General features: G+C 36.5%; 1 protein-coding gene across 1 annotated transcript in view; it reads right to left on the bottom strand.

Moving 5' to 3' along the window:
* Nucleotides 1-5,053: 5,053 nt before the first annotated feature.
* The window catches only part of Nxph2 (neurexophilin 2), a 33,985-nt gene continuing 26,250 nt past the window's right edge, over nucleotides 5,054-12,788 (bottom strand). The window contains exon 4 of the mRNA XM_048345761.1: nucleotides 5,054-5,797. Coding sequence (XP_048201718.1) covers nucleotides 5,054-5,797 — 744 coding nt within the window. The remainder of the gene's footprint in view (nucleotides 5,798-12,788) is intronic.

The raw sequence follows: 12,788 nt of genomic DNA, 5'->3' as shown, positions 1-12,788 counted from the left end.
ATGATCACATAATAATATTAATAATAAACCAAGCCAATCATTGTACATGTGTGCAATGTACATGTACTTTTTTTTTTTTTTTGCCAGTCCTGGGGCTTGGACTCAGGGCCTGAGCACTGTCCCTGGCTTCTTTTTGCTCAAGGTCAGCACTTTGCCACTTGAGCCACAGCGCCACTTCTGGCCATTTTCTGTATATGTGGTGCTGGGGAATCAAACCTAGGGCTTCATGTATATGAGGCAAGCACTCTTGTCACTAGGCCATAGTCCTAGCCCACATGCACATTTTATTATATCTATTGTAAACTGAAATAAATAATCTTAAGAAAGAAAAAGGTCAGACTTATCTGGAATACACACAGGATTTTATTCAATGTTTATTTTCACTATTTACTTCATATGGAGTTACAATAATAAATCTATCCTAAAAGACCAATCACTTATGGAACTACATATTTGTTAATCTCTCATATAGCAGACATGGGTGGATTTGGGGATAGTTAAGTAACCCACTTCTATAAACAGAGAAGCACTGAGAATAGTGAAGTCTCAGTGAGACTAGATAAGTCCAGACAAACAAGTCAGCTGAAAGTAAAGAACCCAGAACAATACTTGTATGTGACCTTGCTCCCATAAGTGTATATGTTCTTTCTACTCACACTCCATTAACTTCAAGTTTAGCAACAGACCATTCATTGCTATTTGTGAGGCAATGTATTGACCAGCAAATATCTGACCTTTCCATTGCAACGGAAGTAGAAGAATATATTTTGGTGATCAGCTGGGAGTCTTTTATTGACACAAACATCAAGGAGTTGGAGGAATTAAGAGACAGAATGGTTTTATCCAGGTGGAAAAACAATAATCATAACCAGAATGTTCATCTCTATAAGGTTTATGTCTCTACATGATAAGCCAAAATTATTCCTGGTGATTTCTAAAAGTATTTCTTCTCTTTAATTCTCTGTGGTTTCTGGACCTAATTTCCAATGGGGATTGTGTTCAACTGGAACAAGGTCTTTATATTGGACATTTTTAAAATAACTGTCATGTGGTGTGTGTAGATTTTGAATAATCACTGAATTGCACTGGAGATGAAATCAAATCAGGCAACAGAACTGGTCAAGTACCTCCTTTTGATGGTTAATTTAAATCGACCAATTTCATAAGGTTAGGGTATTTTCTGTTAGCTAGTAAATTACTGTGTATAGGAGTAATACTATTTCAGGAAAAGATTAGCATTGGCATCAATAGCCTAAAGAACAACTCTCACCAATATCGAAGGGAAGCTCCAATCTCACTAATATGAACGGGTATTAACTATCCTATTTAGTATTGCAGCATATTAGAAAGGTACAGGAAAGGCAAATTTGCCCTCTTGTACTTTTTTTTTTTTTTTTTTTTTTTTTTGGCCAGTCCTGGGCCTTGGACTCAGGGCCTGAGCACTGTCCCTGGCTTCTTCCCGCTCAAGGCTAGCACTCCGCCACTTGAGCCACAGCGCCGCTTCTGGCCGTTTTCTGTATATGTGGTGCTGGGGAATCGAACCTAGGGCCTCGTGTATCCGAGGCAGGCACTCTTGCCACTAGGCTATATCCCCAGCCCCCTCTTGTACTTTTTGAACTGAGATTTCTATCTTCTTTTGCCCTTGACATTGGAGCTCTTAGTTCTTTCTTTGGGCTTGATCTGAATCATACCACCTGTTGTTCTTGTTCTTCATCTTGCAGTGGAATATAATGGGAGCTTTTGTCTTCCATAATTGTGTGAGCTGTAATTATGACACTATTTATTATAATTATGATAATTAATCTTAATATAATTTATTAGATATGCTTCTTTGAAGAATCATGGCTACATCTACAGGGCACTATGGAGGACAAAATAAGTGAAATCATTTTATTTTTGGAGAGCGGAGAATTGAACTCAGGGCCTTATACTTGCCAGATAAGTTCTCCTCCATTGAGCTAAATCTCCAATCCCTAACTCACTCTTTTAGAAAATAGGTTACATATTTTTATGAGTTTAACTAATACAAGGGAAATTAAGATTAAGATTAAATATGCATTTTTAAAATTTCCAGGCCTCAATATTGAGTAAGATATTAAAGTGAATATGAAATAATTCTTGATTACCTCCTATAACATTTTCTAAGGAATCTTTAAAAAGTTTTTTTTTGTTTATCTCTTACTATTGGTCATAATATACTTCCATTCATTGAAAGTTTGACTCATTACTTTGGGATGAATATGGTTTTAGTACAAATGAAAATGCATGGCTTTGTTTTTAGGTTGGGTAAATAACAGGAAAATTATAATCCTTATGCTTTTAGAAGAAGAATATGTCGAACTATTTTCATATTGTTTTGATTTCTAGATCACATCTTTTTATAACCACTGATTTTTTTTTTATCTTGAATTCCTGATTCAAGGTACCTTTCTTATATACTCAAAGACCTGGGACCAGGAATCAGGAGAAATGCATTTCAACTTGATTTTCCAGTTACTCAAGAAAACATATTCCCTTTCCAGGAGCTAGGGCACAATTGTCTTTGAAATGAGCCAGCTCGTAAACAAGTGTAAGATATACTCTTAGAAATGACTCTTCTGTCTTAGTGTTGAGCTAACCACTTTTCTTTATTTTTTATATTAAATCTACTAGTTTAATTTTATATTTTAAGGATTTCTATTTTTATATTTTTAAGTAATTTGTACTTGGGTGCCAAATTAGCCTGTATAAATGCCCTTTTCCTCAACTGCACTACTAAAAGGAAAAAATGGTTTTGTAGAACAGTGTGAATGTGCATGCTTAAATGGAGTCTGATTTATGTTGTGCCAAGTATCATCACTGACAATTATGTAGGCTTTGAAATTATGATAGAAATATGAGGCATATGTTCTATTCCAACCTAAATATGCCCATGGGAAACTTTTTAAAAAAATCCATAAATTGGGTTGAAATCTATGAATTGTACAAGCTGATTTGTAGGATTTTACTTTGCAAGAAAATAATATTTATATCTCTAACTTTTAAAAATCAGTTTTAAATCTCATTTCATATTTCAGTAATAATTATCATAATAGTGGGTCACATTTCTAGTGTTCTTACATGATGTCAGGGTATACGCCACAATCATGATATAAATTATCTTTTACTCTATAATTTTCATAGCAAAGCTATATAGATTAATAAGCACATAAGGAAACCTTAATGTTTAATTATTATTATCCAACACACACACACACACACACACACACACACACACACACACTCCTTGTGGCAAAATTGAGCCAGAAATAACTACCCTGAATACATATGACAGATCTAGCAAATTATTTTTATTTACATAGAAATGTGTACACATACCTTTTCTGTACACAGAAAATTCTAAGTATATATACATACATGATTCCCACATACTTTACAATAAATAGTACTTTACTCTTGTTTCTAGATGAACATAAAAAGATGTCTCAAAATATTATTCACCAACCACAGAATTACAGAAGCACCCAATGAAGTCAGAGCAGAAACTTCAAGCCTGTATGACCACACACTAAGCCTAGTACAATTTTTACAAAAGACAAAATTGAATACTCTGAGGATATCACTAGTAAAAGGAAAGGAATGAAGATGCTAAACTGAGAATAGCTCTGCTGGCTTCTGGACAATGTGATGAGAGTTTTTTGTTCCTTAAGACATCCTTTCCTTAATTTTCAATCCAAGGGTTTACTTTCATTAATATTTTACAGCAAAGAAAGGAAAAATGAAGGTAGCATCTACTGTTAAAAGGATAACCATTCTTTGAGTCTAGAGTTCTAGAAGTTTTCTTCTCCCCAGACAAACATTCTGTGCTAATTCACTGACTCTCTAGATCTATACTACAGGCTCACCCCTTACCCATCACTGAGGACAAGTAGGGCAACGATAGTGAAGTGGCATTAATTCAAAGTAATTTTAAGAGCCTAGTAAGTCAGGACCTTGCTTATCAGTATTAGTAATGAGATATGACCAAATGTAACTATTATTTCCACTTGGGGGAGGGGTTGACTGTTCATCCTAATGATTAACAAAATTAAAAAAGAACCTAATTTGGGAACCCAAAAGTAATGAGTTCAGAGCCAGGATATTCCTCTATTCCACTGTTTCTCTATCAAAATTCCCAATCTATATTCCACTTTTTTATTCACAATTTTACCTAGAAAAGAAATTACTTGCTCTCAATTGCAGACTTGTTCTATTATTGCATGTAAAATCATACTATCAAATGAATAGAATGAGATCCTAAACTCTATGGTGAATGAGAATTTCATGTAATTTCTGCTAATGTCACAGCAGGGAGTTTGGTCCGTTTCTAAAAATGTAAAGATCTTCCTTAAGACTTACACTGAGATTCGCTTTCCTGACGAACCAGCATGAGAATTATGTTGGGGGTGGCCAATAACATTTTAACAACTTCAGTCACACTCCACTCAACTCTAGCTCCCTCTATGGCACTACAACTTCATAGAGGAGTTCAGCAGCACATTTTACCCTAATACCCTATTTTCTCTCCTTTCAGTACTGGTTGAGATGTGAAGAAAGAGATAGTAGTATATTAAAAGAACAAGAATCGATGTCAGAAACACAATTCATCTATCAAATATTCTCTCAAGTTACTTTACCGAATGTTCTATATTTAATGGTAACCTTCCAAACATAGTCCAAGGCAGACCCTTTTTGGAGCAATGCTTATTACATGCATAATTTAGTTCCTTCTTCTCACACATGGCTGCCACTGGTGTTCTTTAAGCAAAACAACAATATTTCTAGAACTTAGCCATCTTACAACTAAGTGACATTTTCATAAGCAATTTGTCTTTTTAGATAAAGGTACTTACGATTGAAAACAAACACATTTCATGTAGGAATTTTTTTTTCTTTTAACTTGAAAACCAGATAGGGAGCTGTGGCTCATTGCCAGAAACAAAAGGGATCCTTTACCGTGAAGAGCTGGGCTTTGTTTCTTGGTCATTCTAATTAAATATACACATGTTCCTCATTTCTATCCCTGTGAGAAGTTTCATCCAGAAGATAAGTAGGGGGTCTCACTATGGTAATTGTAGTCAGGACAGACCTTTTGCACAAGTTTATAATCAACACTGTAAAAGGCAATGTAAATGCAGATGACCTTGAAGGGCTTGGAGCATAACCAAGACACATGGCTCTGAGTCTGCTCCTGATAGCAGATCTTGGATGGGTCAAAGTTGCACAGAGCTGTCTTCTTTGCTCGGTCTGTTTTTTCATACTCAATGCGACAATTGAAAGATTTGGATTCCTTGGTCTCCAAGGTTGACTGGGGAGACACTTCAAACTCCACCACTTTAGAGGGAGGGACCAAGCTCACTGAAACGTTACCCAGGCCTGTTGAATTATGCCGGAAATAAACACTGAAGGTACCATTTCCATGGTCGACGATTTTCCCCGTGATGAGGAGGTTGAGTTTGACAGTTTTTATGTTGGAATGAAAGTCACCCCATCCAAACATTTTCTTAAATTTTCCTGTCTTTACTATTGGTCGACGTTTAGTTCTGGTTAGTGGCTCCTGGACCTCTGTGATGTTGGCCAGCCAATCCCAAAAGTTGTCCATGCTGTCTGCATATGCCAGGGGGCCAGGCTTGGGCACTGGAGACTGTTTAACAAACAGACGCAGGGGGCTGATGATTCTAGAGTGGACCACGTTTCCGACCAGCGTTCCTGCAGCATCTTTATCTTCCCAATCTAGACCCTCCGCAGCAGGCACCACCTCTTTACTATCACAAAACAGCTGTTGGAAAGAGAAGAAAGGGAGAAATCATTTTCAAGATATGCTTTGAGCATGCTCAGAGAAACTGAAGGGAAACTCAGTATTGTTTATGTTCTTGCTAAATACCTTTCTCTCTCTCCCTCCCCCCTCACTCTTTTGTTCCCCCTCTCTCACAGCAGCACTTGATAAACACACACACACACAGCTACACAGCAGGGCTCAGCAGTGCAATGAGATGAATAATGTGAATGTTGTAAAACTCAAAGTATAACAATTAAAATGGGGAGAGTAAGAAAAATGTATTTCATTTTCATGTGTTGTGTGTCCTCCATTTCCTAGTCTGCCTTTTTGTTTTCCAAATTTATGCTTTAATCATTTTTTGATTATCTTTAAGTAGGTGTAAAAAGGAGTTGCTATTTAATGAAGCAGGTTATGAATATACTATATGTTGATCAATGTCAACTCAACATTCTCACACAAACTTGGGTAGGATATTTTGGCCACTTGTGTAATAAACTCATGGAAGTTTTGAGATCTTGTCATTCAGGTGGAAGACAATTCTAGATGCTGAATCATACCAGTGAGCTGTAAACCACCTGAATATAAGATAGTAATAAGCCCCTTAAACATACTTGAAATTATTACTGTTGCCAGAATATTCAAAGTTTTAAGACATAACATTATAGCTTTCTGAAATCACAATCCCACTGCAAACTCTAACAAACTATGTGGTTAGTATTAAAATTCCATTAAAAGTTTCTTTGTGGGAATAGCACAATTTGTTACTCTTCTGGAAACAGAAATAAATGTGGAAAGTATAAACTAATAAGCTACCTATGATTTAATAAATTTGACTACAACAAAATTAACTCAAATATGGAAGTGATACACAAGTTATGTTGCACATGTTTTACCAAATTACATTCTGTAGTTATAGATCATAGGCACTGAAACACCACTGTATTTTCATTTTTGTGCACTATAGTATGTGTCCTCATGATTTCTTCAAATCACTGAAATCAATATGGAATCTGAAAACTGTTTCATGGAATGAATACTTATGGGTGACTTATAAAGTCTGGAAAGTACAGGTTTCTAGTGGAAACACAGATAGATAACTTATCTCTAATGGCACAAACTACTCTTGTAATGATTCTGCAGAGAACTGTCAGCATGATGAAAAGCATTAGCAAAGAAATGAGGCTACATGTGTGGACTGCTTCTCTAGTCTCAGTCCAAAACACTTGGTAATGATCTTATATATTATTGTATTCAGTCCACTTTTTAAATATCATAAACATAGCTTGGATTATAAATATTGAACATGAATATATGGTATAGTTTGATAATTTGTGGAGCCATTTGGCATTTTCACAAAAGTTTAGAAGTTTAACCTGGGATTAGTGGTGCATGTCTGTAATCCCAGATACTTGGGAAGATTGTAGTCCCAGGCCACCTAGCCAAAAGAGTGAGACCCTATCTGAAAGAAAGAAAAAAAAAGCAAAAGGTTAAGATGTGTTGCCCAAGCAATAGAACACTTGCTTAGCAAGTGTGAAGCCCTAAGATCAACCTCTAGAACTACAAATTATGTGTGTAAACTTGAATTCTTTTTTTTTTTTTTTTTTTGGCCAGTCCTGGGGCTTGGACTCAGGGCCTGAGCACTGTCCCTGGCTTCTTCCCGCTCAAGGCTAGCACTCTGCCACTTGAGCCACAGCGCCACTTCTGGCCATTTTCTATATATGTGGTGCTGGGGAATCGCCACTAGGCCATATCCCCAGCCCTGTAAACTTGAATTCTAACAGAGTATTTTGAAGTGTCATCACTTAGATCAGGATCATTGCAGAGTTCGATTTCAAGGGCTTAAATTGTAAGAGGTGTGTGTGTGTGTGTGTGTGTGTGTGTGTGTGTGTTTAAAATGTGTTTCTCATTAAAATTACTGAGGTTGGAAAAGAGCATATTGATATAGTTTTACATTTTTGAGGTCAAATCCATCATACCTCTGAGGGCTTACAGAAGTTGCATTTGATATTTCCTTCTTTCCCCAGTTGTTATCAGGATGGCATAATTAGCATACAGTCTTACATCACTTAATCATTTGAAACACTATTCTCATGCTACCATAGCAAATGAAAGAATTCAGTGATGAACAAAACATAAAAATACAGTATAAATGACACAATGAAAATTAAAGTTATATACACATGAATCAGATCATTCAGTGTCTTTAAATAGGTGACTGCATTTGTGAAGAGCACTAAAAACACCACTAAGCATTCTTACTGTGATATGCAGAAACCAGGTGCTAATAGCCCATGAAATTCAGGAGCCTGCTTCCCGGTCTGATTTGAGTTTCCTGAGAACTGTTGTACACTGGTCCAAGTGACATGTCCTGGCCTCTCTCCAGAGAAAGGACATGGTTACCTGGACAGATAAGACACTCTTCGCTGGTCATCATGTTCAAATTTTCTTTCCTGTGAGCATCATTCTTATTGCCCAGAGTCTATTACCTAGTTTTCAAGATCTCCAATATTTCATGGAGTTTTCCTGCTTGGGAAGTGCTGACAAGTTGACCTACTATTTGCTGAGCACTTCTGTCTTTGAGAAATGCTCTTTTGCTGATCTGTATTCATTGATTTGGTACAACCTCAAAACTTCTTTCCTTAGGCTTGCTTTCTTTCTCTTTCATAGAATATATCTCTTCCATCATTCTTCCTTTATAACATGCTTAAAATGCCTTGATTTCTTTTCTTCACACATTTCCTACTAATTAACATTGACTAATAGAACTAAGATAAAAATTTTCTATTTAAATATTTTTCATCCACAATATGGAAATAATCTTGGCTACTAGCCTCAGTTTGCCTTTTCTTTCTCTCTACCACTAACTCTGTCATATGTTACACATTTTCCCGAAATTTTTCTGCTGGCATCATTTTTCTTGATTCAGTGCTTTGGCTCAATGTACTCTTCTGTTATTGAAAATCTATAAACATTGAGACCAATGTTCAAACACAAGTAGGTTTTATAATCATTTAGAGTCTTCACTTAGGTGGCTTTGATACATTTCAGACAATATGGTGAAAAACCCCAACATCTTAGCACATCCTTATTTCTAGGACTTGCATTGTAGTGGTTCTAAGATTCTTCAATAATAATAATAGCTGACCATTAACCAAAACTCTTTTAAAGACTTCTAGTAGTTCCTGGAAGTAAATTATGATGTAACAGAAATTCATCCAAACACATGTGACTCACCTAAGAAATCTAAATATGTATAAATCAAAACAACATCAGCGGGCTGGGAATATGGCCTAGTGGCAAGAGTGCTTGCCTCCTACACATGAAGCTCTCGGTTCAATTCCCCAGCACCACATATATGGAAAACGGCCAGAAGGGGTATTGTGGCTCAGGTGGCAGAGTGCTAGCCTTGAGCGGGAAGAAGCCAGGGACAGTGCTCAGGCCCTGAGTCCAAGCCCCAGGACTGGCCAAGAAGAAAAAATATCAGCAAATCAAATAGAAAGAATGGATGCAATTACATGTTTTTAGAAAGGGTCTTTAACTTTTCCAAAAAGATTTTACATAAAAATTGATTTCTAAGAAAGTCATTAGAATACACAATACTTCAGTTCCCAATCTACAGGAGCCTGATATTTTAGTGATCTATTAAAAAATATTTAGTCAGTAGTACAGATTTGTAACACTTCTCTCTTCTAGCAAAAACACTCACTGATTCCCTAGATAAAAATGACTTAGATTATATGTATACACACATATGTATGATTATATAAAATCATATATTTTATAATCATATGTATGATTATATATAGAAGTATACTTTCTAACTTCCTTTGATTTTATTACCAAAATTGAGAAAAGATGTACACAAATTCATCTTGTATTATTTTACACAGAGAGTAACCAAATGTGCTGATAGTCAAATTAAGTTTAAATCTCAAACAATTTATCTGGTAATGATATAGTAGTAGAAGCTGCTAACTGTATCCCTCCTCCAATTCTTTCCCATTTGGCTTAACTTGTCCAGTCTTCCTTTGGGATAAGTCATCATTTTTTGCATCTCTATTGAGAAAGCACACTCCCATAACACCAACCATGTCTATGTCAATGGTTGCATGGGCCAAGGCCATGGCTGAAACTTCCAAGGCTCATGTTTAACCTCAGAAGACACAGGGAAAAGGAAGGCCCCTAAGTCTCAATCCTGCTTCCCACTGGGAAGCAGCAAGTAATGGAAGAACAAAACATAGTACTTGATACCTGATGACATCATCACTTTTTGTATAACTTCATGACCTGAATCCCAATGTTCTGTGTTTCCTTTGTGGGATGTATTTAAGGACTAAATAAAAGAATAGTTGGAGCCTAATCCTTGACAAAAGACATTCTGTGACTGATGACTCTTCCATGGTCTAATGAGAAGCTCCAGTCTCCTAATCAAGAAGTGTTTCCAACGGGTTATATGAATTCTCAAGCCTACATTGATTAATGTTTAATTGAGTAACTTGTTCCATGCCATGTGATAAATTAACAACCAAGCATAAATCAACCTTCCCAACCTCAAGACATCAAACACTTCTTCAACATGTCCAGTCACACTGGCAGCAGAGCCACATTCAAATCACAAGTCTAGGTGATCTCTTTGCTAACAAAATGTGTTTATGGATTGCTGATTCTAACTAATCCAATGGCTCAGAAAAGGGACCAAAGCATCTAGCAAGCACCCTCATTCCCAAGCAGACAGCTTTTGGGAGATGACATGTTAGGAGAAGATTGTAGATGGTTCTGAACCTGGTGGCAAGCCTCTCTCTCCAAGACAAACTTTTTAGATGCTATCTGCAAAGACATGGGTGTGTCCTGTTGGTTGCTTTTGTACTTCATAGGGCTCTCTTTGCTAATTTCAGCATCATTGCTGTCTTTTGTCCCTTCTTATTACAATGAGAACACAAAAATATTTACCCTCAAGCACAAAATGGAGTTCTAAGAAGGGAAAGAAAGAGGGGTTGCTGTGCTTTATCTATTTGAACATTCCATGATTTCACATTTATCAAAGCTTAAGTAATTTGTGTCTTGGCAGGGTGTATCAATTTCACAAAGCACACACATTAGCTAGTTACAATGATATCGTATTAGCTATTTCTGCATCTTACAGAAGAGCTCAAAAAGATTAATAAAAGCTCAAACCTTCATCAATTAAATGAAGCAGGTGGAAGGAAGGGGATACTACAATAAGACTGTATTTCATTTCAGTTCTTTTGTTTTTTGGGGGAGGTGAAGATGACAGGTTCAAATCATTCATCATAACAAACTGAAGTTGAATTTTACTGATAATTAAATGTGTTTTTTCCCAAGAGGGAGAGAGCTTGCTATGAATTATATAGTAGCAGATGTGGGAACTGTCACAAATTGTGGAAGTAATTTATAAACTAAAAGGCATCTTCCCCTGAAAACATCATATCAGAACAGACTTTTTTTTCAAATGTATCTACTGTATATCTTTTTAATTAGCATGTTATTATGGAAGAATTTTAACTTATAGAAAAGATGAACAGTTCAAGACTTCCTATATGCCCTTTCCCAGTTTTCTCTATTGTTAATACCTATTACTCCAATGTACTTGGCATAACTAATGAGCCAGTACTGCTACATTGGTGTAAACTAACCCTTAAACTTTACTTAGTTGTCCTTCATTATTTTATTTTTTTAATGCCCATTGTTTGTTCTAGGATCCTATCCAAAATGGTAATATGGTCATCGTGAAGCCTTGGGCTTTTCTTGGATGAGACAGTTTCTTAGACTTTCGTTGTTTATGTGACCTTGAATTTGTTGATAAATAGTGGTCAGATATTTTGTAAATGGTCTTCAACTTGTGTTTTATCTGGTGATTTACCAATATTTAGTCTGAGATTAGAGGTTTGGTAGAGGAAGATCTTTGGCATAAATAAAGGAAAACCATTTTCTATATAGTCGTCATAATAATAGCTTTGCTACTTCTCTGTTTATTCACATGTTAGGCTGGGGTCTAAACTGTGAGAGGAAAATATTTTTCAACATTTAATAATAGTGAAAATTATGACAGCAATACTTAATAACAGAATATTTAAACTTTCAACTTCTTGGGCTCAAATTCTATTTAATACCAACATACCGTTATCAGTATAAATAACTCCATCCTATAGCGTCCCCAATAAATGGTATTTTCCTTATTTAAAGATACCCCAGAGGAAGCCGTCTTGCTGTTCTAGGCCAGCATTTAACAATCCTAAGTGACACATTTAGTCAGCGCTTATTGCCTATTTGCAACCGGCGAGTAGAGGGCACCTCAATTTCCTAATTCCAGCTGAGCCCTTTAAACCCTCTGCTTCTAAATATGCTTCTCCTGACTTAGCAAGAAAACACTAGATGATTTTCTATTTTGTTAACATACCCTGCTAAACAAAGTAGGAAACTATGACAGCTTAGAACTATTTCCACCAATCTATGATTTAAATTTTTTTTTCAGGACTACATTCATTCCTTATTGACCGGCACATGTGTGCGCGTGTGCATGCACGCATGTGCACACGCATGCCTGCTGGTCCTGGGGCTTGCACTCTAGGCTTGGGAGCTGTCCTTGAGATTTTGTGCTCAAGGCTAGTACTCTACTACTTGAGCCACAGTTACACTCCTGGCTTTTTTTTTTTCCTGGTTTAGTGGAAATCAGAGTTTTACAGACTTTCCAGCCCAGGTGGGCTTCAAACTATCCTCAGACCTGAGTGGCTAGACTATTGGCATGAGCCACCAGCACCAGACTACTTCATTGACTTTTGCCTATCCCTGTCATCACAAAAGTGCTACTGTACTCTCATAGGGTGCTTGCAAATCATTGGACTGGGTGGAAAAGTGGAATGTCCCAATAACATTTGTCTACAGTAGAAAGAATCTGCTCCTCTAGCCTTCAATAGCTGAATTTAGCCATTCTGATAAATTGCTCTAAGGGTGATGGGAAGTGAAAGATTCA

Source organism: Perognathus longimembris, chromosome 4, assembly GCF_023159225.1.
Source record: "Perognathus longimembris pacificus isolate PPM17 chromosome 4, ASM2315922v1, whole genome shotgun sequence".
Classification (NCBI taxonomy): Eukaryota; Metazoa; Chordata; class Mammalia; order Rodentia; family Heteromyidae; genus Perognathus; species Perognathus longimembris.
The sequence above is the reverse complement of the archived record's forward strand: the minus strand, read 5'-3'. Positions and strand labels throughout refer to the sequence as shown.